A 26,267-nucleotide genomic window follows, 5' to 3' on the forward strand; every position below is an offset into this window, starting at 1 on the left:
ACAAAATATGGTGGATCCATAAAATGGCATATCATTCAGCCATAAAAAATGAGTGAAATACGGTAAGCGAAAGTGGGGGTCTGGCTGCTCACCACTCAAAAGCTAATAAAGAGGCAAAGTTGGTGGAAAAGAAAGTTTGCCTTATTTTGGATGCTGGCAACTGGGGTGGGGGTGAGGGTGGAATTCTGTCCAAAGGCCAACTCGCCCCCCTTGACAATCAGTGGGAAAGAGCTTTTATAGACAGAGGGAGGGGGCTCCATGCAGAAATAGCAGTCAGCTCTGACAGTCGTCTTGAAATTGGTCATTGGTGGTCTGATTAGCATCATCTTGACTATTTTAAGTACAGTTAATCTTCAGTTCCAGGGTCAGTTTGTTCCCATTTCCTTGAGGCCAATTCTCAGAATTATGGCAGCTTATGTCATGGCTACACTCTGGTCATCATGTAGTTAACTTCTTCCACCTGGTGGGGATTTCAGTATCTACAAGATGGATCACAGGACATGACTCAGAATATTATCCATAGCCCTTGAAGAGGAATTAAAGGTCCTTGACTTTGCTTAGTGACTAACCTATTATTGTTTTGTCCTGTTTGACTGCTTTTTTTGCTTCTGCAACTTCTCACTTCTCTGATTAAATTTATTCTTTGGCTAAAGGTTTTCCACAGACAAAAGGCAGGCAGAGGACATGGCGGGGAAGGACCATAGGGTCCTGCTCCATTTTAATACTGTACATGCTAAAACATAGGTGAAGCTTGGAAACATTATGCTGAGTGAAAGAAGCTGAACACAATGGACCACATATGATTCCATTCATATGACATATCCAGAATAGGCAAATCTACAGAGACAAAAAGTAGATTAGTGTTTGCCTAGTGGGAGGAGCAGAGGTTTGGGAGGAAATGGGCAGTGACTGCTAATGGGTATAGATGGGGTTTCTTTTTGTGGTGATGAAAATGCTCTGATATTGATTGTACTGCTGGATGGGCCACTCTGTGAATATACTGAAAGGGACCACTGAGCTGCTTCTGTTACTGAACCTAGCTTGGGTCTGCCTGCCCACATGGAGTAAAGACAATCTCCTGACACCGGGTTGTGGTGAAGGAAAGTGCAGTGTATATTGCAGGGCACCAAGCAAGGAGTCCAGGCAGCTAGTGCTTGAAAGACTCGATGGATTTCAGGGAAAGTTTTTGTTTTTGTTTTTGTGGTATGCGGGCCTCTCACTGCTGTGTTCTCTCCCGTTGCGGAGCACAGGCTCTGGACGCGTAGGCTCAGCAGCCATGGCTCACGGGCCCAGCCGCTCCGCAGCATGTGGGATCTTCCCAGACCAGGGCACGAACCCATGTCCCCTGCATCGGCAGGTGGACTCTCAACCACTGCGCCACCAGGGAAGCCCAGGGAAAGGCTTTTAAAGACAGGGTAAGAGGGCTTCCCTGGTGGTTCAGTGGTTGAGAGTCCGCCTGCCGATGCAGGGGACACTGGTTCGTGCCCCGGTCCGGGAGGATCCCACATGCCGCGGAGCGGCTGGGCCCGTGGTCCATGACCGCTGAGCCTGCGCGTCCGGAGCCTGTGCTCCGCAACGGGAGAGGCCACAGCAGTGAGAGGCCTGCGTACCGCAAAGAAAAGAAAAAAAAAAAAAAAAATAAAGACAGGGTAAGGGAGAGGGGTTGTAGGGTGCGTGATCAGCTCTTGGACATTCTCCTGATTGGTTGGTAGTGAGGTAATTGGGAGTCAACATCATCAACCTTCTGGTTCCAACCAGTCTGGGGTCTACATTCTTGTGGGTAGCATATAATTAACTTCTTCCACCTGGTGGGGGTTTCAGTATCTGCAAAACAGCTCAAAGGATATGACTCAGGATATTATCTATAGCCCTTGAGGAGGAACTAAAGGTCCTTGACTTTGTTTAATGGCTAAACTATTATTATTTTGTCTTGCTAGACTGTTTTTCCTTTGCTTCTGCTTATCTCACCTCTCTGATAAAATTTATCCTTTGTAACTCGGGGAAGGCCTAGGAGGCTAAAGTTTTTCTACAGACAAGAAGTATGTGCAGGACACGGGGGGACCTGTCCCGGGAAGGCCCCATAGGGTCCTGCTTGGTTACACCTCCTGGTCACTTTAGTTTTGCCTTTTCTAGAATCATAAAGAATCATTCCATGTTTAGTGTTTTGTGTTTGACTTCTTTCACTTAGCCTCATGTTTCTGAGATTCATTCATATCCTTGCAGGTATCAACCATTCGCCACCTTTTCACTGCTGAGTAGTATTGCACTGTGTGGGTGTCCCATGGGGTGCTTATCTGTTCACCATCTGATGGACATTTGGGCTCTCCCCAGTTTAGAGCTATAATGAATGATGCTGTTATCAACATTTGTGTACAAGTCTTTATGCAAACATGTTTTCACTTCTCTTGGGAAAATACCTAGGAACCAGGTCATCTATGAGGTCAGAGAGGGGAAGTGACTTGTCTAGGATCCCCAGAGAGGGAGGGGCTGGGTTCAAAGTTTGAATGAAGGTTTGGCACTGAAGCAGTTTGCCCAAGGGAAGGAGAGAGGCTGTCTTCTAGAGAATAAACGTTCACAATTCCCATTTCCCTCTTTTCCTCCCAGTTCAGCCATCTAATCCCACCCCCACCTGCCCTGGCTCTGAGGTCTTCATCACCAGGCTGTCTGAGGTATGGGAGTCCCTATCATCCACCATCAGGGATAAACAAGATTTGAGAGAAACAAGAGGTAACAGTGGACAGACTGAAAATGAGAAAGCTGGACAACACCAAGGGCAGGGCAACCCTCGTGCACATGTGGTGGTCACGTGGGGGGACACAGCCATTTGGCAGAGGAGTGGGAATCAAATCAATTCTGTGGGGCGGTGACAGTCACTGACCCTTAATGAGCACTTACTATACGCCAGGCATTGTTCTAAGCACCTTACCCAGGTTAACTCATTTATTCCTCACACCACCCCCACAAAGTACTATTGCCCTTGTTCCCATTATAGGAATGAAGAAACTGAGGCACAGAGAGGTTAAATGGCTTGCCCTAGGCCAGGCAGCTAGTGGTGGAGAGATAAGTCCACACAGGTGAATCTGGCCCCAGAGATGACCCTCAACCACCATGGCGCCTGCTTCTGTGTCAAGCTCTCCTGGGTGTGTTTCCCAGAGAAATTCTCCCACAGGTCCCTAAGAGGCTGTGCTTGATGACGACGAGGATCTCAGGTGGTTGGTGGAGTTGGGAGCTGGGGAATGGTCATCTCTGGTGAAGCAGAAAGAAAAAATAAGGTGGACGATGGGAATTCCCTGGCGGTCCAGTGGTTAGGACCCCATGCTTTCATTGCTGAGGGCCCAGGTTCGATCCCTGGTTGGGGAACTAAGATCCCATAAACTGCGAGGCCAAATAATAATGATAATGATAATGATAATAATAATAATAATAATAATAATACAATAGAGGTAAAAGGCAGAATAGAAGTCAGTGATTGGAAGCAGCCAGTTAGCTATGTGGTAACAGAGAAAGGAGGGAGAAAGAGAGATACGAAGGGAGGGAGGGAGAAATGGGGTTGGGGGGGAGAGAAGAAGAAGAAGAAGAGGAGGAGGGGGAGGGAGAAGGGGGAGAAAAGCAAAATATACTCTTCTCCCGTCTCCCCAGTGAATATGAATGCGTCTTTCTGGGGAACGTCTCTATAAAATAAATGGGTAATTTGTCAAATATATTCTTGGTGTTTTTCATGCTTCCACTGAGATCGTGGGATGGCAGCATGGTAGGGGAGGGGTCCCCATCTGACTTCATCCTCCCCCCAGCTCCCCCATAGGTCCAGCCCTCATTTTTCCCCACCCCCTTGGGGGAGGCCCAGTCCTTGCCTCCGGGGCAGGAGGAAGTAGCTGACATGTCTGGAAAAGGGCTGAGGGACAGGCCATGGAGAATGCAGGACCCAAGCCCGTCCCTCAGACTCTGGACTCAAACTTGCACACTCCTCGCAATCCTGGGTCTGTCTTTCAAATCTCCACCTTCCAGAGAATTCCTTAGCCACCCCTAGCCCTGACTCTCTTTGAGACTGCACACAGGGCCCACAGGCTCTCAGCTCAAGGCCGCCCTCCTCTGGACACAGGAGAGATGGGAACAGACTGATATAGGGGTATAGGCACAGAAGTGTCAGAAGGGAAATAGAGACAGAGGAAGACCTGCCAGACCCCTTCGGATCTTTCCAGGGCTGACTGTACCCTTTTCCCACCAATTTTCATCCTGATGTGAAGGGTCCTGCAGGACTCAGCCGCCACCCACCTCTTCAGCCCTGAATTCTGCCACAGCACCAACACCCACCTTTTATTCCAGGAACCCTGACCTCACAAGTTTCCCCAGGTGGCAGCGCCCTTCACACCTTCAAGCCTTTGCATGTTCTTCTCCCTCTACAAGGACGCTGTCTTCCAAGAGCTTCCTCTGACCAGCTCCTCTTCACCCTTTGAGTCCTGGCAAAAATATTTTCTCTGACCTCCCTGTCCCATTCCCCTGCAGCTTCTGGTCACTTTCTAGGAGTCATGCCCCTCCTATTCCTTGTACCATTGCCATGAAAATACCTATCACCCTGCCTTGGGACTCTCTTTGCAAATGTCTGAGCTTCACCAGAGCAGAGATTGAGGTTCTTTGATTTTTCAACCCTGAGGGCACAGGCTGTAGACATATTAATCTGATTTAAAACCCTACTCCAGGGGCTTCCCTGGTGGCGCAGTGGTTGAGAGTCCGCCTGCCGATGCAGGGGACGTGGGTTCGTGCCCCGGTTCGGGAAGATCCCACATGCCGCGGAACGGCTGGGCCCGTGAGCCATGGCCGCTGAGCCTGCGCGTCCGGAGCCTGTGCTCCGCAACGGGAGAGGCCACAGCAGTGAGAGGCCCGTGTACCGCCAAAAAAAAAAAAAACCCTACCCTACTCCAACACCTCCTGTCTGTGTGGCACTGAGCAGGTCGCTCCCCTTCTCTGATCTTTAATTAATTCATCTGGAAAGTAAGGAGGACAAATTCTACCTGATTGGTTTGGAAGACATCAAGGATTCCCTCTGCCTCATGGTAACGAGCATTTGTTCCCTTCCATTTTTATCTTGGATCTTCAATGTTCACCAGAGTTTACACACTTCAAAGCACTAGAATTGTCGATCAGCAGCTAATAATGGTGATTAATGTTTATCATCACATGTCATATGCCAGGTCCAGTTCATGGACATTCTCAGTGAACTCTCTCAGCCACACTGGGCTGTAGGTACAAATAAGGAAACTGACATGACAGCAAGCCAGGGGAAGTCACTAGTTCTAGGTCCTGTAACACATAACTAATCCACTGTACATTCCCACCTGTAGTGGGCACTGTTGGCAGCCTGCCCGGGTCCCCTCAGATTCCTCTTACCAGTTCTGTGCACCCAACACCCAGCTTCTGTGTGCTTTATGCATTAATCATGGCTTCTTATTTCTGTATTTCTGGTGCTTTGACATCTGGGGCCTTGCTGACATTGGAGGGACTGCCCCTCCCAGGGCTAGCCAATTTCTAGAGGTAATAAAGGACTGACATGTAAGTATGCCTTTCATATGCAAAGCAACCAACCCAGAGCCCATACCCCCAACCACTTCCTTTATGGCATTCTATACTTCAGGCCACTATTCATCAGCCTAATCACCCCAGGGCCAAGTTCCAGGCAACTGGGGACAACGCTTATACCCCAGAGCCTGCTGAAATTATTCAAACTAGACAATCCTAAACTTACTCTGCTTCATCTGTTCCTTCCCAAGGAAACCACAGTAAAGACTCTTGTCCAAGTTTCTCCTCTTCCCCTCTAACTCCTGACTGACCCTGGTGCCCTGCATAGCTTGGCATGCCCCCTTCCTTTGGGATCTGTGAAAATAACAAACTATCTTTTCAGTGGCAATTGTCTACCGATCTATTGGCCTTACCATACCTGAATGATAATAAACCTATATTTTAAAACAGTTTGCTGCTAAGGGCTTACCCTGCAACCTTGTTCCCAGGACTGCCCTTGAGCTTGAGGTGCCTGGAGTTTATATCCTGCCCCCTTCTTGTGACCTGTGGCCCATGACTGCCTAGAGGGATGTAGTGGCAGGTCTCCAAAGACAGTGCCCCATGACCATGCCCCCTGATATTCATACATTTGTGTAGTCTTCTCCCATATTCAGCCTGGGCTACCTTGACTTGCACTAACCAATAAAATGTGGTGGAAGTGACGTTGTGCCAGTTCCAAGCTTAGTCTTTAAGAGACTGGAAGTTTTTGCTTCCTCCCCTAGGAATGCTCACTTTGGGGGGCCCTGAGCTACCATGTGAGGGGTCCAGCTACCTGTTGGAGAAAGGAACCACATGGAGAGGGAGAGCACTGAGACCACACCCAGAATGAGAGAAGTCCAGATATCCCACAGCCCAGTAGGGTCAAGCCTACTAGCCATCCCTGCCAAGGTGCCAGATGCACCTGAGTGTGCCATCTTGGATGTTCCAGTCCAGTTGGGCCCTAAGATGACTGCAGCTTTAGTTGACATTATATGGTGCCTCACTGAGCCCAGTCAATCCATGGAATTGTGAACAATCACAGACAGTAATTAAGACTCTAAATTTTGGGGTGGTTTGTTATTCAGCAGTAATAAACCCAAACAGGGATCTCCCTTTGCCTCAAAGGCCCAGGTCCCTTTGCCTCAAGGTGGGAAAGACTCTACCACTTAATTTATCCTGCAGAGCTCCCCATGGGATCAGGCTGATGTTGGGACTTCACCTGAAATCACATTCTAGCTAGTCTTCTTCCCCATCGCTGTCCTGTTTCATCTATTCCTTCATTGGTTTCTCCTAGGAGCATTTCTTTCCTAAGTCATGGATACACAAATCTTGTCTCAGACTCTGCTTCCGAGAGAATCTGACCTCAGATGTGACACATCTGATTTTTCTCATCTCCAATCAGAAGCCAAGGGTCTGGCAGACTATTCTCTCTCCCTACTCTTCCCTGTCCCTCTCCTGCATCCAAAAAACACAGACCACCTTCCAGACTCCCCAGCAACAGGCATCCATCTAGTCAGTGGGATGGGGGGATGAAAGTGGGAACAAAAACATCCATGAGGTCTCTGAGGGAAGCAGCAAGCAGCTTGTTTTGCCCTGGTCAGCAGCAAATGAAACCTCTTTGCCCCCAGCCACACAACCATGGAGGGGATCATATGGAGGTCAGGCAGAAGCCAGGAGGTTGGCATGTCAGCAGCAGTGCAGGGGCCAGCTGGGCATGAGCGTTGTCTCTGATTTTGTGTCTGTGGTGGGAGGGATTCTGCTGGTTGTTCCAATCCCTCCCTCAGGGAGTCTATCTCTGTGGCCTCTCCATCCCCACCAGTTCACAGTCCCTGGAAACCCCACAATCCATCACCATGGATCCTCCAGCAGGTCCCACAGCCTGGTGCCACTGGAATCAGATAAGTCAGCAGAGAAAATGCTGGGGGCTGGGGGGCCACAGCCCAGTGGGGGACCCCCACTCAGAGCCTCCAGCCAATCCAAGGAGTCGGTGGGGCCCCTGGGAGAGGGGGACGGGGAGTTCGTGGGGGATGGGAGCGAGGAAGAGAAGACAGATGAGAGGCCTTCAGAGTCCGGGGAGGGGGACAGCAAGTCGAAGGAGCCGGGGAAGTCCAGGGGGATGGGGGGCAGCATGTCTGTAGGGGGAGGAATGAAGTGTGAGCTTAGGAAGGCAGGGATCCGGACCCCAGCACCCTATTCGTCTTTTCCAGGAGTCTAGGTCCCCAGCGCACTCCTCCGTAGGACTCAGGAGTCCAGACACCAACCTATTCCTCCCGCGAACCCAGAAGCCCAGAACCTCGGCCCCCTTTCCCCGCAAATCTAGGACTTCGGCTCTTACCCTCAGGCTCCACCTGATCCTCCAGGATGTCATTGATGCCCCGGTTCGGAAGCAACTGTGGACGGGCGGAACTGGCGTGAACCTGGGACTCCAGCCTGATCCTGACTGAGACCCTAGGCCCGCTCCCTCTCACCTGCGCTCTGCGGATCGCTTCCTGCAGCTCCTCCTCCAGTGTCAGGGCTGTCGAGGCTGCTGCTGAAGAAGGGATCGGCACTGGAGCTGGAGCTGGAGCTGGAGCCTGAGCCGTCGATGCAGCCGGAGCCGGAGCCGGAGCCGGAGCCGTCACAAGGGTTTCCGCGGCACGTGGAGGGGGCAGCGAGTGAGATGTTGGACTCGGCTTCAACTAGAACGGCGAAAAGGGCGAGTTCCTATAAGCCGTGCCCACTGGGAGCAACACCAACCACTCGCTACCTGTGGCTCCACCTCCTGGTCCCGGCCCGGGCCTTCACTCATCCATGCCTCCCTTCGGCCTCGCCCCCTATTCTTTCATTGGCTTCCCTTCCCTTAAGATCCTCCCCCTTTGCTCTTAACCGCGCCCCACACACTTTATTGGCTATTCTTTTCTCGACTTCCCGCCCCGTCCCGCTTTGTCTTCTCCTCATTGGTCCACGCGCGTAGTCCCGCTCTCACCGAGCCCGGCCTCCCAGCGGCTCCCAAAGCCTTGCGCCTGAAACGAGGCCAGGGAGCACCCGCCGGACCGTCCTCGCGCCGCGGCTTCGGCCGCTCGCGGGGCGGGGCGCCGCCGCGCATGCGCTCCAGGAGCATCGACTTGGTCCCAGACACTGGCAGGCCCCGCAGGCGCAGCTGCTGCCGGAGCTCTGAGACCTAGGGAGGGAGGCGGAGAGAAGCCGTGCTAGGCGGGCTCCGGGGCGCAGGTGGCGGGCGGGGGGCGGGGGTGGGGTCGGAGCTGGACATTTGGAAACCGAGGGAGGAGGGACTGGGGACCCTAGGTCCTGGATCTCCAATGGAGCAGAGGCTGCAAGGTTAGACTTCTCGGTCCCCGCTGAGCGAGAGGGCCAGCCTGGGAAGCTACTCCCCAAACTCACCGTCAGCTCCTCCAGTTTGAGAGTCTGAAGTTCCAACTTGTGTGGAGAGGGCGAGGGGCTGGGGACTCCTGGTGGGGAGGGAGTGAGGGGACTGAGCTTCATCCTGGCGAGAGTTGTGAGGGGAAAACAGGTTAGAAGGAGCAGAGAGAAAAGGCATTCTGGAGTCCTCAAAGACAGGGGCTCCTGAAGATGCAGGGAAGCAAGGGACCTGAGTTCTGAAGCTCCGAGAGAACAAAGGAGGCTAATTCGGGTGCCTGAGAGAAGAGGGACCGCGGCAGGGGGCGGGGGTGGGGAGGAGGTGGCTCAGGCTCTCGGGGATGAGGTCAGGATTTCTGGGAACTGAAGGGAGAGGGGCCGGGGATTTGGACTCTTGTCCTGGGGGAGAAGGGAGCTGGGGGCCTGAACTTCCCAGAGAACAAAAACAGGGTCATACCTAGGAGGTGGCTGCTGTGAGTTTGTCCATTCCCATGGAGGTGGTCCAGGGGGACCCAAGGCCGACGCTTCAGCCTGGGGGTCTGCCCTGGACCCTTGTCTCGGCTCTGGGGGCATGTACTGGTGGTATGTCAAGTTCTTCTTGGGCTTGGGCTCCCTCCAATGTTGGGAGATCTTGGGAGACTCCTGAAAAAGCAGGTATGATGTCAACCGCTTCTGCTCCATTCCCACTTTCCTGCCCCAGAGCCCCATGAAAAGTATGGGGTCGGCTTGTCCCCATCAGAGAGGTGCAAAATGGGCAGCAGTAAGGAGGACCAAGGCTAGACTCTCAGGGGGACTTTCTCTTCACTCTGGTCGAGACTCACCTTCTTCAGGGACCGCCAAGGGTAGTGTTTTGGCTCAGGGAGAAGGACCCCAGGGCTGAAGAGGAAAGGCGCTGGGCTCGAGGGTGAGGCTGGGGCCGGAGCCAGAGCCGGGTCTGCGGCTGAGATCCATGGATCTGGATCCAAGAATGGAGAGGCAGCAAAGGACCCTGAGAGGGCTGCAGGCAGCAAGCCAGGCAGGGAGAAACAAGGCCGCATGGGAAGGAGGACCCTGGAGGCCCCAGCCCCCGGGTGCAAGAGGACAGAGCCAGGGAGTGAAACCCAAGTGGCAGGAGCTGGTTGTCTGGACTCCTGGATCTAAGGGCAGAAGTGCTAGGGACCCAGACTTTTACATTCTCAAGAAAGGCAGGAATCTCATCCTCAGTCACCAAGGGGTGTGGTAGCTGAGGATCACAGATTCCTGGGGTTTTGCTGGGACAGGGGTGGGACCAGCACTCCTGGTTCTTGGGGAGAGAGAGAAGCTGAAATCCACATCCTGAGATTTGTATGTGTGCCAAGTGTGGGGTGTGGGATGCCTGTCTTCTCCAAACAAACAGGATCTGGATTCATGCATTTCATTGGAGTGGGAAAAGCCCAAGAGCAGGAAGAAAAGCTCCTAGGGGTGGGGCAGCCAGGGATCTTTTACTCCTGGGTCCTGGGGAAGGGCAGGATGGGATTGCAATGTACCCTGGGGCATAGGGACTGAGGCTGGGGAACCGAAGCAAGATGTGTGGCAGCTGCACTCCAGGGTGCCCCAAGGGAGTGGGGCCGCCATCCCCTCCCTTTCAGGGCCCACACTTACTCGTGTCCTGATAGCGTCTGTGGATCCGAAGCTGGAGGACTGTGGAGGGAGGTGGGAGGAGAAAGGCGGGAAGGGAGTGTCCAAGAGCCTGGCCTGGCAGGCGAGTGTGAGCTGCAGTTGTTGGCGGGACACGTGTGCCCAGCCCCCTTACACACCCCGTGCAGGCGGGTGGGCGGGCAGCCTGCTCCCTTCCCGGGCCTCCTGCTTGTTCCCTGCCAGCACAGCGCCGAAGGCCAGAGCCATTCTAGGGCCAGGAGCCAGACAGTGGTGCAGGCAGGAGGCAGCCCTGCCCCCAACTCCTCCACCTGCCCCCTTCGTCAGCCGATGCCCACCCCATCCTCCGCCCAATCACCATCTTAGCGTTTGTACCTCGCCCCTTTCATCCCCGCACCCCGTTTTGCACACGCCCACTCCCTTCTGCACTACCTCTGGGCCTCCCCTCAGTCGCCCCCTTCGCACACCCACCTTCAAACACGCATTTCCCTGGGCTCTATTTTTGCATCTACAGCACTTTTGTGCACTGGTACCCTTTGCCACTCTTCATCCTAGGTTCACTGTCTCGGCACACACCCAGCCACGTTAATGCATTCAGAATTTGGCCCCCAGTTGTGGAGCAAGGATCTCTCTTTGCACATTTCTTTGTACACGTGCACTCTTTTGCACACTCCTTGCTCTTTGGTTACTGGTGTCTTCGCACCCACCCAACCACAGAAGCAGACTCATTTGCACACTCAGGTACGCTCTGTCTACTCAGGACTTTACCCTCAGGTGTACCCACTTGCACACTTTTCACCTGCGCTGGGACCTGAAATGTAACCTTTGACGCTTTCAAGGCCTGAGAGCTCATTGTCCCCTTGCCCACAGTTCCACACTGGGCGCTCCTCCGATTTGCACAGGTGTCAATTTAAGCCCCTGTTCCTTGGCAGTACCTGGTCCTCTGTACGCCCACCCCTAGCCGCCCATTCCCCACTATTCACGTGAGCATTGCACCAGCCATTTGCACCCTCACTGTCAACCACAACTCCACCCCTTTGCTGGGGCCTCCTTTACATAAATAATCTCTTGCACAGAAAACACATGCCTTTGGCATGTGTCACCACCACCCCCCCATGTCACCCCGCCGTGCGGACTCCCAGACTTATATTCCCAGCATTGGGAGGGTCCCTTCCCTACGTGTACAGAGAGAAGACTCTCACCAGATCGGAACTTGGAGCGAATGATTTGGGAGCGCTGGGAGGAAGCCGCCAGGGTCATTGCCAAGGCTGGGATGGGGACCTGGACTGGCGGGGACAGCAGGGCCCCCACAGGAGGCAGGGTCAGAGTGGAGGTCAGGAGGCGTCCCTTGCATGTGAACGCAGCAGGGAAAGGGCCTGAGGAACTTAGAGATGGGAGCGGCCTTGGGCCATAACTTCTGGATCCTGGGGGAGGAGGGGGCTGGGAGCCCAGACTCCTGGGTGTGAGGGAGGACGCATTTAGGGCTCTGTCCTGAGATGCGTGGGAGGCCACAGTGCTCCTGAGGTCTGGGGGAGGAAGGGCCTCAGATCTGGGACTCCTGAGTCCTAAGAAGGAGGGCACTGGTGGCCTGGACCCCGGGTCTATGAAAGGAGAGGGAGGAAAAGGGGGTGAAGGGAAGGAACTCAATACTCTAAGGGGCCTAGAATCCAACAGCCTTGATCAAGAGGGTAAAGGGGACCCGATAGGTCCCTGGGGAATGGAAGGGTCTCTGCCACCTGCATTTGAGAAGGGCGTGGGTGGGTGTCAGCCGCCACGGTCTGTGGGGAAGGGACTAGGATCAGAGAGGTGACAGAAGAGTTAAGGCGGATTCCCCTCCCACCCCCCACCCCAGGGGCTTCTCACCAGGTGGGCTCGGCTCAGCTGTGCTCTGGAGCGGGTTGAGTCCCGCAGTCAAGGCCGGAGGCGGCAGGTTCCGCCCTACCAGCCTGGGACCGCCTCGTACCCCCCTTTGGGGGCGTGTCGGGAGCGATGGAGAGGGGCGGGGGGAGACAGGAGCCCCTCCTGGCATCCTGAGAAGGGGCGGGAGCACGGACTGGGAGGGCCTGGGGCGGGGCGGAAGTCGGGGTTCCCGGCTCGCTCCTCCTCCACGTCCTGGGGCTGCGGGGTCGAAAGGGACAGCGGCGGGCGGACTGACAGAAGCAGGTGCCAGGAGAGGGGCTCAGGGTGAGCAGCAGCGGCAGGTGGTCGTGCCCCGTCCCTATAGGCAGGTGCCACCTGTCGCTTACTTTTTCCCTGACGCAGCAGCCAGAGTCGGATTCGGGGGAGGGAAAAGTTCAAACTGGAGCCCCGAACTCCTGGGTCTGAGGGAGGAGGGGGCTGGAGACCTGAATTCCTGCGTTTGAAGAAAAAGAGGCAGAGGCTTGGACTCCTGGGCCCGAGGGAGGAGTGGGTTGCGGGCCCATACTTTCGGGTGTGAGGGAAGAGGGATTCCAGAACAGGTACAAGAAACGTTGAGATCCGTCAGTGTGCCCGACAGGCAGAAAGGTCCAGAAGGGGCTTGGGAACCCAGACTCCTGGGTCTGAGGGAGGAGGCTGGAGTATGGGCTATGGGAGGTCGAAGGGAGCGCTGGCTATTTCCCACTGGCAGGACTGAGGGCCTGATCTTTGGCAGAACAAGTTTAGGGCTCTGTCCTGAGATGTGTGGGAGGCCACAGTGCTCCTGGATTGGATTACATGCAAGAGGGCAAGCTGAGGCCATGGCTATAAATATCACGGAGGATTCGGCAGGAGCCCAATGCTCCAGGCAGGGGCCCTGATGCCTTATTCCACAGAATATCATCACTACCGCTCCCGAGTCTTAACAATAGAGGCATTGCCAATACCACAGATACCTTTATTGTTCCTGGCACTCAAATTCCCAAACCCATCTTCCCACGGTCCCATCTACTACCCCAAAACTCAAACTCCCAGCATTCCACGCGGGGAAAAACTACAACTCCCAGAAAGCTCTGCGCTCAGACAGGCTCCAGCCTCTAGAGGATAGAAGCCGATGAATTTTCAAGGTTCGCGCGCTCGCTTGCTATTGGTTTTCAAGAAGAAGTGGCCACGGGAGGTCCGTGGCGGTGATTGGCCGGCAGTTCCTGCTGCTCAAGATCCCAGAGGAGGCGGCGGAGCCTGCGCAGTTCACGGTGCAGGGCGTCGTCCGTCACAGGACCGGTGAGGCTGAGGCGCGAGCTGCCCAAGGGCAGGATGAGGGGAGGATGGGAGGAGAAGCTTTCGAAGATGTCCCCTATGAGACCAAATAAGTTGGAGTTAAATTCTGAAAATGGGCGTGAGGCAGCAGTGTCGGGGATAGCCGAGACTGCGTCACGCCCGAAGGAAGGAAAAAAACCCCGGCAACTCCTGGAGCAGGGTCCCCTCAAACGCGACTCTTGGGAGTCCCCAAGCATCATGGGAGCTGTAGTTCAGACTATGAAAGGCCACCGTTGCCTGGGAAACGGGCGATGCAGTTGGGTTCTTGGGTCCATTAGGGAGGAAGGACTGGGAACTTCGTTGTACACATTCCTTAGAGTGGAGGGGCCTGGAACTCGGCCTCCTAGGTGAGGAGGAAAGAGGGAAAGAGGGGGAAAGAGGCTGGGGACCTGAACCGCTGTGAAGAAAATAAGGAGCTGGGGGCTTGAACTCCTGTATCCTGGGGGAGAATCCTGTATCCTGGGATCCAGCACTTAGATCCCGGGGCAGGAGAGGGCTAGGGGTCCAGTATCTTGGACCAGGAGGAAGGAGCTGGGGCTATGGATTCCTAGGTCCTGAGGACAGAAGAAAGCTGACAGCCGCAATGCCTCTGTTCCTATTTCTCCTCACCTGTGTCCACAGCATCTCGCTCTGCAGGGGGAGGATCCCAGGCAGGTGGAGGCCCGCGGCCAGGACCCAGCTGGTAGTGGCTGAGCAGATGGTGGAGCTGAGCAGGGGTCAGTGTGGGGTGGTCAGTTCGTAGGCTGCTCCATGAAGCCTGGTGGGAAGATGAGGTGAAAAATCTACGATCATTATGGGGCAGCTGAGAAATCCTAAGTGGAAGGCCCTCCATAGAAGAGGGCATGGATGTAGTGGGTAGGCAGTGATGTCTGTGCAATGTCTTCCAGGTACTGTGAGACATAGTTGTCACCAAAGTGATAGTGGGAAAGGGCGTACTCTCAGCTTTAAAAAAGAAAAATGTGATTTTCTTCGGAATACATGAGGAGGTAGGAGTAGGCAGGGGTGGAGAAGAAACAAAATTGACCATTCGTTTATGTTACTGTGTGCATAGGTGTTCATTATTCTACTGTGGCTACTTTTTGTAACTGTTTGAAAATTTCTGTACCTAACCTAGATCTAGGCAACAGAATCATCACTGTGGTTAAAACAAGAGACTCAACCCAGATTGCCTGGGTTCAGAAGTCCCAGGCTACTCATTACCTTCTTGCAAACCCTGTGCCTCAGTTTCCTCACCTGTAAATTGGGGGAGAACAGGAACTACCTAACAGCGTTGTTAGGACGATTTAATATGGCAAGATTGTAAAGTACACAGAACTCTGGTGCTTATTAAATGCTCTGTAAAAGTTTGATAAATAAAAGTAAATAAATGAAATCAAGTGACTTAGCCTGCCTGATTCTCAGTTTCTTTGTCTGAACAAAATTGTCAATTAATAACCTACTTCACGAGGCTTAGTCAGCATTCAGTGAGAAGGGCTAAACACAGTATCTAGCATGTAGTTTACGTTCAATGAATGTTTTAAACGTCACATTCCTTGGTCCCATACCAGACTTCCTGAATCAGCATGTCTGAGGGAGGGGACCCTGGAAACTATTATTAATAAGTCCAACTGGGATTCAGATGCCGCCAGACTTGGACATTTATGTGGCTGGCTTCCTTCTAGCTGCTGATGCATCACCCGTGGTGTCTGAACTGGGACTGGGGATAACATGGAGTCCAAGGGGAGATGCAAGGGTAAGCTGAGTACAGAAGATGGATGAGTGGGATTGGGGACTCAGAGGTCAGGGGTCAGGAGTCACCTTGAGCAGGGAGGTGCGAGGCACACAGAGCAGGTTCACAGCTATGGAGAGTTTCCGGAAGAACTCAGTGGCAATGTCACCCAGCCCAGCCCCCTGCAGCCAGTCCAAGACAAGGTCCAGGTTGGTTCGGATTTGGACAGCTCGGGACCATTGATAGAAAGGTCGGCCTTGACCTGTGGGGGAAGGGTGTGAGAAGCAATGGGTGCACGGACTCTGCCCTCCTGCCTCCCAGACCTTTCCTGTTCTTCAGCTTGGGATCTGGAGCTTGCTCTCCAGAGTCCCCAGAGATGAGGCCTGAGCCTCTGATGTGTCTTAACTGATGCAGGTCTCAGTGGCTCCTGTCTCTGCTTCCCGGCCCCTTTCCAGACTAACCCTCACCTCGTTCCATCAGCGAGTTGAGAAGGGATGCATTGGAGAAGAAGAACAAGTAGCCGAAAGTCTGAGACACAAGGTCCGGGTGCAGCTCACACTGGCTGGTCAGTTCCAGGGCTGCTTGAAACACACCCAGGGTAGGTCTCAACCCTGGAGGCATGGCCCCCAGCTCGGCTCCAGGCCCCGGCAGCTCTGCCCCAGCTGTGAAAGGGTTACTATCCAGGAGAGCAGGCAGCGTTGAATACAGAGTCTGAGGAGACACAGAGACGCAAACAAGGGATCGGACTACAACTCCCTGGAAGCTTCAGGGTAGTAGAGCATGAAGGTACTGGGGAGCTCCACCAAAGGCTTCTGGGAATTGTAGTCCATTCTACCTTCAACACCCTAAAAGTCTCCATGAGCAAAATCCTACTTTCCAGATGGGTTCCTAGCATTCACCAGGCCTGGGATACCTCAAGTTTAAGAAAGGCTTTCCAGAAGTGTCTTGGGTATTTTAAGACCACCTCTGATGTAGTTCTCAGAGACAGCTCAAGGAGGACAAAGGACATTGAAAAAAGAGGCTCCCTTCAATCAAAGAATTATTTATCCAGAATTCCCGAAGGAAAGGAAAAGAATGGAGAGTCAGGAAGTGGGAGTGGGGTGGCAGTTACCAGTGGAAAGTGAGATCAGGCCAAGGACAGGAAATGAGGTCAGAGCCAAAGAAGAAATAAAACCACACTTGGCAGGCATGTACAGGAAGTGAAGCCTGGGAGGAAAGGGCTTCACAAATCAAGGCTGCTCAAGGAACATAGAGACAACCTGTCCCAAAATATCCCCTTTCATTCTACAGATAAGGAATGAGGCCCAACGTAAGACAGAAACCCTGAGAATTCCAAGAAGCAATATTAAGTTCAAGAGTGGGGGCGGTGGGACTTCCCTGGTGGCACAGTGGATAAGACTCCATGCTCCCAATGCAGGGGGCCTGGGTTTGATCCCTGGTCAGGGAACTAGATCCCACATGAGTGCTGCAACTAAGAGTTCGCATGCCAAAACTAAGGAGCCCACCTGCCGCAACTAAGGCCCAGCACAACCAAATAAATAAATATATTAAAAAAAGAGTGGTGGCAGGGGACTGGGGTAGGAAGCAGGCCCTACAGGATGGGCACTACAGGGAGAAAAAGGTTTGTGGCTCAGTAAAGGGAATGAATTCAAAGCTATAGGAAGTGAGGTCAGCAAACACAGAAAGTGAGGCCTGAATAAAGAGGTTTAATTTAAATGACAGTGCCTAGTATTATTTGATCTATATCTATCTATCTATCTATCTATCTAACTTATCAGTGACTTAAGAGTGGACTTAGAAAACAGGAGCTTGAGAAAGTGGTAACAATGATATAACCAGGCAGTGAAGTCAGCCTATCAGGAGGGGATAGTTGTGGAGACAGGAAGAGAAGTCAGGAAGGCAGGAAGTGATGTAAGCTCAAACAGGAAGTGGTACCAGAACAGCAAAGTGCGAGGTGGGGGAGGGGCTGGGACATGGGAAGTGATGTCAGAGAAGCAGGAAATGTTGCTAGGTCAAATAAGAAGTGACACCAGAGCAATGTGATGTAGTTCAAACAGGAAGTGATGCTATGCCAAACAGGAAGCAGGGGTCAAGGCCAACCTTGGTGAGGTAGTAGACAGACTGCTGGAAGGTACACATGATGACCTCATCCAGGAGGGCCATAGCTTCGTCACACAATTCCAAGTCATTGCAGAGCTGTGGGTCTGAGGACAGGCATAGGAGTGAGAGGGAGAACCAGAGGCTGCCAGGCAGAAGCCCAGGTCCCCAGGTGCAAGGAACGGCAGGAGGCTTGGACAAGCATGGGCCTGGGTTAGAGCTCACCCTCCTGGTCGGCCTCCTTCTCCATCTCTAGCACCTTCTCCTGCACAAAGCTCAGCAGCTCTGTGGTGTTGGCCATCCATAGCATGAGTGGCCGCAACTCCACAGACACAGCCTCAGGGGTCAAGGGCACCTCAGGAACCCCCTCAGGGTGGCTGGGAAAAGGGGAAGGGACTTGTAATCCTTGCCCAATCCCCCCCAAATATGTCCAAGCCCCGAGATCTGGGTCTAACTGGGGTCAGAGTCCAACCCTCATTTCACAACTAGAAAATTTGAGTCCCAAAGAAGCTTGCACTAAAACATGCATGGAAATGTGAACATAGAACTGGCTGCGAATCCTGAGCCCTACATCACTCTACACCCTTCTCCCCAGAGTTTCTCTTACTTTTCTGGCTGACGGTCTCCAATTTCCTTAATCTTTTCCTGTGGAACAGTAAGATCAGAATTAAGGTGAGGTGGACGAGGAAGAGAGGCCTATGAGTTAATGCCCTGAGTTTTCCTTTTTGACAAGAGACTCTCCCCAATTTTCAAAGGGACTCTGATCCTCAAGCTTCAGAAGAGTCAATCCTCTTCTTACAGTTTAACACACACACACACCTATGATTAAGAGTGGTCTGTCTCCCTTTAGGTCTACTTCTGCTCAAATGGAGTTTCCCCCTATTCAAAAAAAACCCTCCTAAACCTTTCCTCTAACTAGGCCCCAGCTCAATAGGATGGAACTTTCCCCGCCTCTCCCCCCAACTCTGAATGGCTTCTCCCTGGCAGATCCATCTGCTGGTCCAGTGGGTTTGTTCTCACTCGCCTCCAAGAATGGTCTCGCCCACTACGGCTCCAACCTTCAGGGATCTCTTCCCCTACCCCATCTCCCAGGATGGTTTCTTCCAATATCCCCCGGCTGCAAAGATAGGTACTACTGTACTGTCTTCTCTTTAAGCACTGTGGATTAATCCACAACTCCCAGCATCCCTTGGGGCCCCTTGCTTAATAGCCCAAGCTCCCTCCTGAGGTATCCTGGGAGATGTAGTTTTGTCCTGCCCAACTACGGAACTAAGGTTGGAGGTGGCTAGAGGAGGCTCGGGAAAGGACCGGGGGCGCAGATGGGACTGGACGCAGGTTGGCAGTGCTCACCCAGACAGCCTCCTTGATGAGACGGGCCAGGCGGCCCAGCAGGCGAGGCAGGTGGCCCAGCTCCAGCTCCCGAGCTGAGTGCTGCACACACAGCGCCAGCAGCGTGGCGGGCCCCAGGGGCGGCAGGTCCCCGGCGCCGGCGGCCGCGGCACGCACGATCTCACCCAGCAGCGCCTCTTCCTCGCGCGGCCGAAAGCGCAGCACGGGCTCGCGGCCGTCCAGGTAGGCCGCCAGTGCCTCACCACGCTCCTGCAGGCCACGGCCACACAGGCGGCAAGAGAAAGCCCAGCCGGGGCCCGGCGGTGTGGCCCCGGGGCGTGCGGGCAGCCACGGAGGCCTCGCCGGCCCCGCACCCCCAGCGCGGGGGTCCTTGTACATGAACAGGAAGTGCTCACCAAGCCCCAGCAGGTCGCCCGGATGCAGCTCGGTCTCCCGCAGCAGGAGGCACCCATTGTGCGTGACTGGGGCTCCCCGGGATGGGCGCACCATCGCGGGGGGCTCAGGGCCTGCGCGCACTGTGCAGTGACGCGGCAGGATGTCCGGGGCGTTGAGAAAGGTGTCTACATACGGGGCTGGGGACCCACCGCGGGCCGAGGAGTTCCCACCCCGGCCGAACACGTGCTGCTCCCGAGTCATCACATACACCACGAAGTCCTGGAGGGAAAGTGAAGATGCACTAAAGGACACCACTCCACGAGGACTGGATGCTTCTGAGGAAATCCCTTACCCACGATTGACTAGATCCCTTGAATGAGCACTTCCAAGGAGATCTCCTGGGATCCCAAAGGACTCACCAATTACCTCCGACCTCCCATGAGTGGACTCTTCAAAGGCACTTCCTATGGTGAACTGTCCTATAACATCCATCCTGAAGACTGGATACGAGGAAACCCCTTTCTTGACATGGGCTCTACCATTTCCCTCCCTCAAAGAATGGATGCTTCCGGGAGATCTTTTTCCAATGGATTCTCCCTCCTCTTCTTTCCATCTTCTCACCTCCTCTGAATGGACTCCTTCAAGGCAATCCCTTCCTACAGTGGATTCTCCCATAACATCCAGCCCAAAGAATGGGTGCTTCCAAGGACACCACATCTCCATTACTAAAATGGACTGTCCCACTACCCTCACCCTCTTAAGAATGGACCTTTCCAAGGAAACCTTCTTTCTCCTAGGAACTCTCCCATTTCCCTACCCCAGTCCCCACTTGACCAGCATTCCACCTCTGTGATGGAGGCTTTCAAAGACATTTCCCCTTCCAATAATAGTTTCGCTCAATATTCCCACAGCAAGGATACCTTTAAAGAGACTTCCCCTTTGAACAAAGTTTTCTTCCATTATCTCTACCCCATGATCTCTACACTTCCAAGGAGACCCACTTTCTATAATGGACTCTCATTTTTTCCCACCCCATGAATTTACTTCCAAGGAGCTGTAATTCTACAATGGACTCACCTATTCCCCCCACTCCCTGGATGGAGGATTCCAAAGACACTCTCCCTCCCATCAATGGATGCTCTCAATATTCCCATCCCCAAAAAGGACATCTCCAAGGAGATCTCCATACAGTGGCACTTCTAGTAACCCCATCTTATAAATAGATGTTTTCAAGGAGACCCTCTTCTTATAATGGAGTGTCCCATTTCATCCACCAGATGAAGAGGTGCATTCCAGAAGACCCCTTCCTAAAAATGACTCTCCCATCTGCATCCTATAAAAATGGAAGCACTTTGTCTGACCCCCCTTCCTAAAGTAGGCACTTCTGTTCCCCATTCATGTCTGAGAAAACAGTCATCCTGATATCCATAAATCCCCTCCCTACACTGAACTCTCTCCCACTACCTCCACCCCATGAATGCACATTTCTAAATTTCCTTACTACAATGTATTGGTTCATTTGCCTCTTGAGAAATATGGATCTTTCCATATTTCTGATCGCCTTCTGAAGGTAGAATCTCCTATTTTTCATCCCTGTCTGGAGGAATGGAATGATCCATAATACCCCAACCCCCTTTTTACAATGGGCTCTCCTGTTCCTTAACCCAAGAAGGGATTCTTCCACTGCACCTCACATGAACTCTCACATTACACACACCCATGAATAGATTAATGCAGACAAATTCCCCTCTACAAGAGATTAAACTCTTACTCCCATTCCCAAGGAATGGACACTTTCAATGAAGCCTCTTACAAAGAAATTTCTCATGAATCCCATCTGAAAGAATGGATGTTTCCAATGTTTTCCTCTCTTCCCATAATGCACTTTCTTATATTCCCAGAATAGATCCTTCCAATTTGACCACCTTTCCAAAATAGAGCCTCCTATTCACCAAACCTGTCTGGAGGAATGGGCTGTTATAATATATACAAAGCCCTTCCTACAATGAACTTGCCCTGTCCTGTTGCCCCAACAAGGAAGAATGAATTCCTCCAATGCAAGTTCTTTGAATAGTTTTAACCTCTCACCCATATACACATCCAAGTGACCTAACCCAGTTGGATCCCTCTCTGAGAGTAAAAATGGAACAGTTCAGTAAACTCCACCACCTTCCAGAGTGGGCTTTCCCACTGATTCCAGTTGTACCTGTTGAGCTTGGCTGTACCACTGTTACCCCAAGGTGGACAAAACCATAAGAATGATTCTCCTAATTATCACACACACACACACACACGAATATTTCCAATAATACATTACATTTCTTTAATGAAATAACTTACCATTGGCCCCCAACCACTAATCCTTTCTTTCTCTTGTTCCCCAACACTCAAACAAGTTCTCCTATTGCCACTCATATATGTAAAATAGAAGTATCACTACCACCTGTCCCCATCAACAATGCTCACAATCGTTCCAAAGTAAACCATCAACTTTAAAAAATGATTTAGGGACTTCCCTGGTGGTCCAGTGGTAAAGAATCTGCCTTCCAATGCAGGGGACTCGGGTTCGATCCCTGGTCGGGGAACTAAGACCCCACATGCCGCGGGGCAACTAAGCCCGCGTGCTGCAAAGTACGGAGCTCGTGCGACACAACTAGAGAGAAGCCCTTGCACTGCAACAAAGAGTCCGCACCCACAACAAAAGATCCCACATGCCACAAAGACCCAAGGCTGCCAAAAATAAAAATTAATTAATTAATTAATTTTAAAAAAATGATTCAATCCACTCCTCCTAAGACAACATAGGCTTACCCCGAACAAGATTCTAGGCATCAATCAAATTATCTCCCTCCCCAGAAGATACTCTTCCATTACTCTCCCCCAAGAAAGAGAGGCCTCCAAGAAGATCTTTCTAAAATAGGCTCTCCCAGGAGTTACCTGGTGGACTAGTGGTTAGAATTCCGGGCTTTCACTGCTGTGGCCCGGGTTCAATCCCTGGTTGGGGAACTGAGATCCCGCAAGTCGCGCAGCGCGGGAAAATAAAATAAAAGATAAGATAAAGTGGGCTCTCCCATTCTCCCTGGAGGAAGACACTGCTTTCTCCCAACTTTGAAAGAAATGAATCATCGCCTACTTGCCCCTCCAGTGAAATCCTTCGACATCTATCTCCACCACTCCCATTCTCTTCTCTGATATTATCTCCTACTCTGGAACCTGGCTGGGACCATACCTTCCAACATACTTGAGACTAACGCGACCCACGGGGTTCTGGGAGTTGTAGTTTTGCCGTCCATTCAACCGAAGGGTGGGGCATAGGTCTCTCTCGTTAGGACAGGTTGCGCTTACCTGGGCGTCCTGGTAGCCCTGTAGCAGCAGGAAGTAGGGGCGGTTGCTGGGGGCCTGGATGAGGCACTGGGTCAATTGATCGAAGTCGCCGGGGTCTACAGGTCCGATCTGGGCATCGGCTGCCCCTGGGGCCATGCTAAGTGCCTGCTGCCTGCGCTCCTGCTGCCGCCGCCTCCGACCCTGCAGACTGAGCTCCGATACGCTGCGCCGCAAGGACAGGTTTTCCGAGCGCTCCTTGCCCCCGGACCCAGCCGAGGGCCCTGACCCCGACCCCGGGCCAGGACTCGCCAACGCCGCCCCACCTGACGCCGCGCGGGAGCGGTTCTTCTGTGGCCGCCACGAGGGGGCGCCCGTGCCTACCGAGAGAGATGGAGAAAGATGAGACGGAGACTGGAAAGAGCTAGAGTTTCTAAAGAGACAATTGGCTGCAAAGAGGTGAGGCTGCTTCCCACATTTAGGTTTTTGCATATGCTGTTCCCTGTGCCTGGAACATACTTCCTGCTTGACTCCTACCCATCTTGTAATTTCAGCTCATAAATTTATTCATTCTTTCAGTTAATATTTTTTGAGCCCCTACTATGTGCCAGGCACTGTTCTAGGCACCAGAACTGTTCACGAAGAACCGAGAGGATACTGCCCCAAGGAAAGGAGAAACCACCTCCTCTTGAAAACACCCTTCCCTGACATTCCAGGTCGAAGCAGAGAAGGGCACCACTGGCACTCCGAACTTTGTCACACACAGCCCTGGCATCTAGTAGGTGCCCAGTGGAAATGAGCTGAATGAGTGAACTGATGTTTTTTTCACTGGGCTGTGAAATCTAGAAGGGCGGGAACTTGTCAATGTCCCCACTGTATTCCCCCAGGGCCCTAAATAATGTGTGGCGCACAGAAGGTGTTCAGTGAATGCTTTTTGGAAAAAAAAAGAAAAGAAAAGAAAAGAAAAGAAAAAAAGACAATGATGGTTATAATTGCCATTCTTTATTTAGCAACTACTATGTGCCAAGCCCTGTGCTAAAACCCTTTATATGCATTATATCATTGAATCTTCGCCTAGGATTTTGCTGTGTTTAACCAGTGAAGAAAGCCCATGAGTGTAACTGCTACACCACTCTATCTCCCAAAGGGAGACTCGGGAACAGAAAAGCTGTGAGAAGGTTCCCTGAGCAGACACTATCTTTGTGAGCCCAGCCCCACCCCTGGCAGACTGTGCACCCCCTCTTTGTTATTTCATCACAGGCGCACCTCCTGTTCCAGGCCGGGCCTTCTCAAATACTAGGCCCCCAAGTAGCCTGGTCGTTGGCCAATACAAATACCGCTTCATTTCCCGTGCACCACCCTCAAGCCCCCACTCAGGCTTTGCAGCCAACCCAGCCTATGGTCACCTGGTCCAAGGCCCACCCTTCTGAAGCTCCGCCCTTTCTTAGGCCCTGATCTAATAGCCCATTTCCTCACCCTTCTAGCTTCCATCCACATAGGCCCTGCCCCTCACGAGCCAATTCAACCTACTACTTAGAGGCCATCTGCCATCAGGACCAACCACTCATCTGCCCCGCGCAGTATCTCTGCCTTCCTATTACTCCATTCCGCGGCCCCGCCCCAGCATCGCAGGCCCCGCCCATCAACTGCACCTATCCCAAGGGCAGAGTCCTCGGGCCTAGGCCATCTGGCTGACCTAGGTCCTGCCCCACCTCCGCCTTCCCCTAGACCCAGTGCTATAGGTCCCGCGCAGTCCCCGTCCCGCGGACCCCTCCCCCGGCGCCCTCCATCCTGTTCCAACAGTCCCCCAGGCCCCGCCCACCCTGGCTCCGCCCCAAGTCCCACCCATCCCTCCGCAGGCCCCCGCCCCCAAAATCCGGCTTCCCCACCCCACCCACCCCCAGCTCACCGTCGCCGTCTGCCGCTCCGAAGGCTTCCTGCTCCAGGCGGCGCGCCTCCTCGCGGCCGCGCAGCTCGAAACGCCGCGCCCAGCCGGGCCGCGCCCGCCACAGCTCCTGCACCAGCAGTGGGCGCTCCGAGTCGCCCAGAACTCGCAGGTGCTCCGCCCGCCACTCGCCGCTGCCCATGGCGCCCGCCGCGGGCCGGCCCAGCGCGTCGCACAGCGCGAAGGCGTCCACGCAGCTGCTCTCGCCGGGGCCGCTGCCGGGGCTGCCGGCCAGACCGTAGCGCTCAAGCGCCTCGGCCACCAGCTCGCGCGCCGTGGAGCGCGCCGTGGCCAGCACGCTCTTGTAGTTGGCGCCCGAAGCCAACCCGGCGCCGAAGATCTTGAGGACCCCCGGGGGCGCCGTGGCGCGGGCGGCCAGTGGCGGCTCGGGGGCCACGCCCGCCGCCAGCTCCGGCAGCTTCTTCTCGCTGGCCCAGCGCTGCGCGGCCCCCGGAGTGCCGGGGGCTCCCGCGCCACCGGACCCCGTGGTCCCCGAGCCCCGAAAGAGCTGAGAGATGCGCTTGGCGCGGCTCCCTGAGGCTCCCCCGGCCGCCTTGACCGCGCCCACTCGCCGCAGCTCCACGTGCGGCGGCGGCGGGGGCAGTGGCTCGCTGCTGCGGCTCCCCGTGTCCGAAGACGAAGACCTGGGAGCCCACCGGCGAGCAGAGACACGGGAGAGAGAACCAGAAAGACATGCAGAGACGGGGGTAGGGGTTAGAAAAAGAGAGAGGTGGGCAGAGACCCACAGTGGGGGGGGGGCAGGGAGGAACAGAGACTCAGAAAAGGAGGGACAGACACCCAGAGATAGTGGGGGACAAACACCCACAGAAGGACGAGAGAAGCGGGGTGTATAGAGATGGGGGGTGGCGTGCGCAGAGGCCAGAGGCAAAGAGAGAGCGAGGGAGAGAAAATAAATAAATAAAGGCGAGTCCCACAGAAGGAAATTCCAAGAGGTGAGCAGGGAGAGGAGGAAGGTGGACCAAACCGCTACTCCTTCAGTGTCCCTATCCCCGTGTCCACCGGCCTAAGCCCATCTCCAGGCCCAGCACTTCCCTCACCGGACCCTATATCACTGGGGCCCACTGTCCCCTACCGCCTGCCATCTCACTTGCCCATTCAGGACAGGAACTGGAGCCAACTCTTTCCGGTTCCCTGGCATTACCCAGTGCAGGGACTGGGTCATAAACAGGGACAGATGGGAGGCAGGTGGGGCAGGGGGCAGGAGCCGTGAGGAGGTGGGCACTCACTTGACAGAGACAGCGCTGGGCCAGCGACGACCCAGCTTGGCCAGCTGCTTCCTGGGAGAATTGATCCACAGGCCCACCGGGAGATGGAGCTTCCCAAAACGGGGGCTTCCGCCCTCCTTCCGCTCACCAGATAGCATGGCCCTAAGGGAGGGTGGATATAAGCCCCAGCTCCTGAGGCCTTGAGAGGTAGGGATGGGTTGAAGCGGGGGACCTGGACTCCTGAGTCAGAGGGAGGAGGGGTCTGGGACCCAGACTCCAGGATCTGGGTGGAGGAGGAGGGGATGGGAGCCCGGATTGCTGGTTGCTGGGATGGGGGGGTGGCTGGGGACTGACTCCTGGGTCTGAGGGAGGAGGGTGCTGGACTCCTGGGTCCCCAGCTCTTACCCTGCTTCGGGTCCCGGCAGCACCCGGGGGCCCTGGCTCCGCTTGCCCTGGTTGGTTCCTGACCCCGCTGCTCTTGTTCAGCCTTTGCCTCTGCCCCAGCTCCCAGCACTGGGTGGGGGACAGG

General features: G+C 54.0%; 2 protein-coding genes across 10 annotated transcripts; both read right to left on the bottom strand.

Moving 5' to 3' along the window:
- Positions 1 to 7,095: 7,095 nt before the first annotated feature.
- MAMSTR (MEF2 activating motif and SAP domain containing transcriptional regulator) lies at positions 7,096 to 12,449 on the bottom strand. Of its 9 annotated transcripts, none has more exons than XM_082607610.1 (10): positions 12,367 to 12,449; positions 11,706 to 11,789; positions 10,510 to 10,548; positions 9,711 to 9,886; positions 9,347 to 9,531; positions 8,914 to 9,016; positions 8,498 to 8,692; positions 8,001 to 8,210; positions 7,868 to 7,922; positions 7,096 to 7,664 (listed from the first exon to the last, which is right to left on the bottom strand). In XM_082607610.1, exons 2-10 carry the CDS (start codon positions 11,761 to 11,763, stop codon positions 7,381 to 7,383), a joined length of 1,305 nt encoding a protein of 434 aa, XP_082463736.1. In that variant the 5' UTR covers positions 11,764 to 11,789; positions 12,367 to 12,449; the 3' UTR covers positions 7,096 to 7,380. The 9 variants fall into 9 exon arrangements, with proteins under 9 accessions (XP_082463736.1, XP_082463732.1, XP_082463730.1 ...); XM_082607606.1 differs by having other exon boundaries at positions 10,510 to 10,602; XM_082607604.1 differs by having other exon boundaries at positions 11,706 to 12,104; positions 12,367 to 12,448.
- An 891-nt stretch (positions 12,450 to 13,340) lies between these two features.
- On the bottom strand, positions 13,341 to 26,254 carry RASIP1 (Ras interacting protein 1). Its single transcript, XM_082605720.1, has 12 exons — positions 26,144 to 26,254; positions 25,760 to 25,900; positions 24,477 to 25,156; positions 22,592 to 22,947; positions 18,872 to 19,525; positions 18,129 to 18,166; positions 17,747 to 17,898; positions 17,525 to 17,628; positions 15,892 to 16,135; positions 15,514 to 15,686; positions 14,326 to 14,473; positions 13,341 to 13,753 (listed from the first exon to the last, which is right to left on the bottom strand). The coding sequence occupies exons 2-12, from the start codon at positions 25,894 to 25,896 to the stop codon at positions 13,554 to 13,556; spliced, it is 2,886 nt and encodes a 961-aa protein (XP_082461846.1). The 5' UTR covers positions 25,897 to 25,900; positions 26,144 to 26,254; the 3' UTR covers positions 13,341 to 13,553.
- Between the last annotated feature and the right edge of the window lie 13 nt (positions 26,255 to 26,267).

The sequence above is a fragment of the Mesoplodon mirus genome, assembly GCF_964341445.2.
Source record: "Mesoplodon mirus genome assembly, chromosome: 19".
In the NCBI taxonomy this organism is placed as follows: Eukaryota; Metazoa; Chordata; class Mammalia; order Artiodactyla; family Ziphiidae; genus Mesoplodon; species Mesoplodon mirus.

Excerpts from the sequence above, each read along its gene's own strand:
- RASIP1 (XM_082605720.1), bottom strand. The coding sequence starts at position 25,896 with ATGCTATCTGGTGAGCGGAAGGAGGGCGGAAGCCCCCGTTTTGGGAAG. Across the intron at positions 19,526-22,591 it reads AGGGCTACCAGGACGCCCAG|GACTTCGTGGTGTATGTGAT; the intron begins GTAAGCGCAACC and ends CTTTCCCTCCAG. Across the intron at positions 17,899-18,128 it reads GGAGACCGTCAGCCAGAAAA|CCACCCTGAGGGGGTTCCTG; the intron begins GTAAGAGAAACT and ends CCCTTTTCCCAG.
- MAMSTR (XM_082607606.1), bottom strand. The coding sequence starts at position 11,763 with ATGACCCTGGCGGCTTCCTCCCAGCGCTCCCAAATCATTCGCTCCAAG. Across the intron at positions 9,017-9,346 it reads TCACAGCAGCCACCTCCTAG|GATGAAGCTCAGTCCCCTCA; the intron begins GTATGACCCTGT and ends AACTCTCGCCAG. Across the intron at positions 7,923-8,000 it reads AAGCGATCCGCAGAGCGCAG|TTGCTTCCGAACCGGGGCAT; the intron begins GTGAGAGGGAGC and ends GCCCGTCCACAG.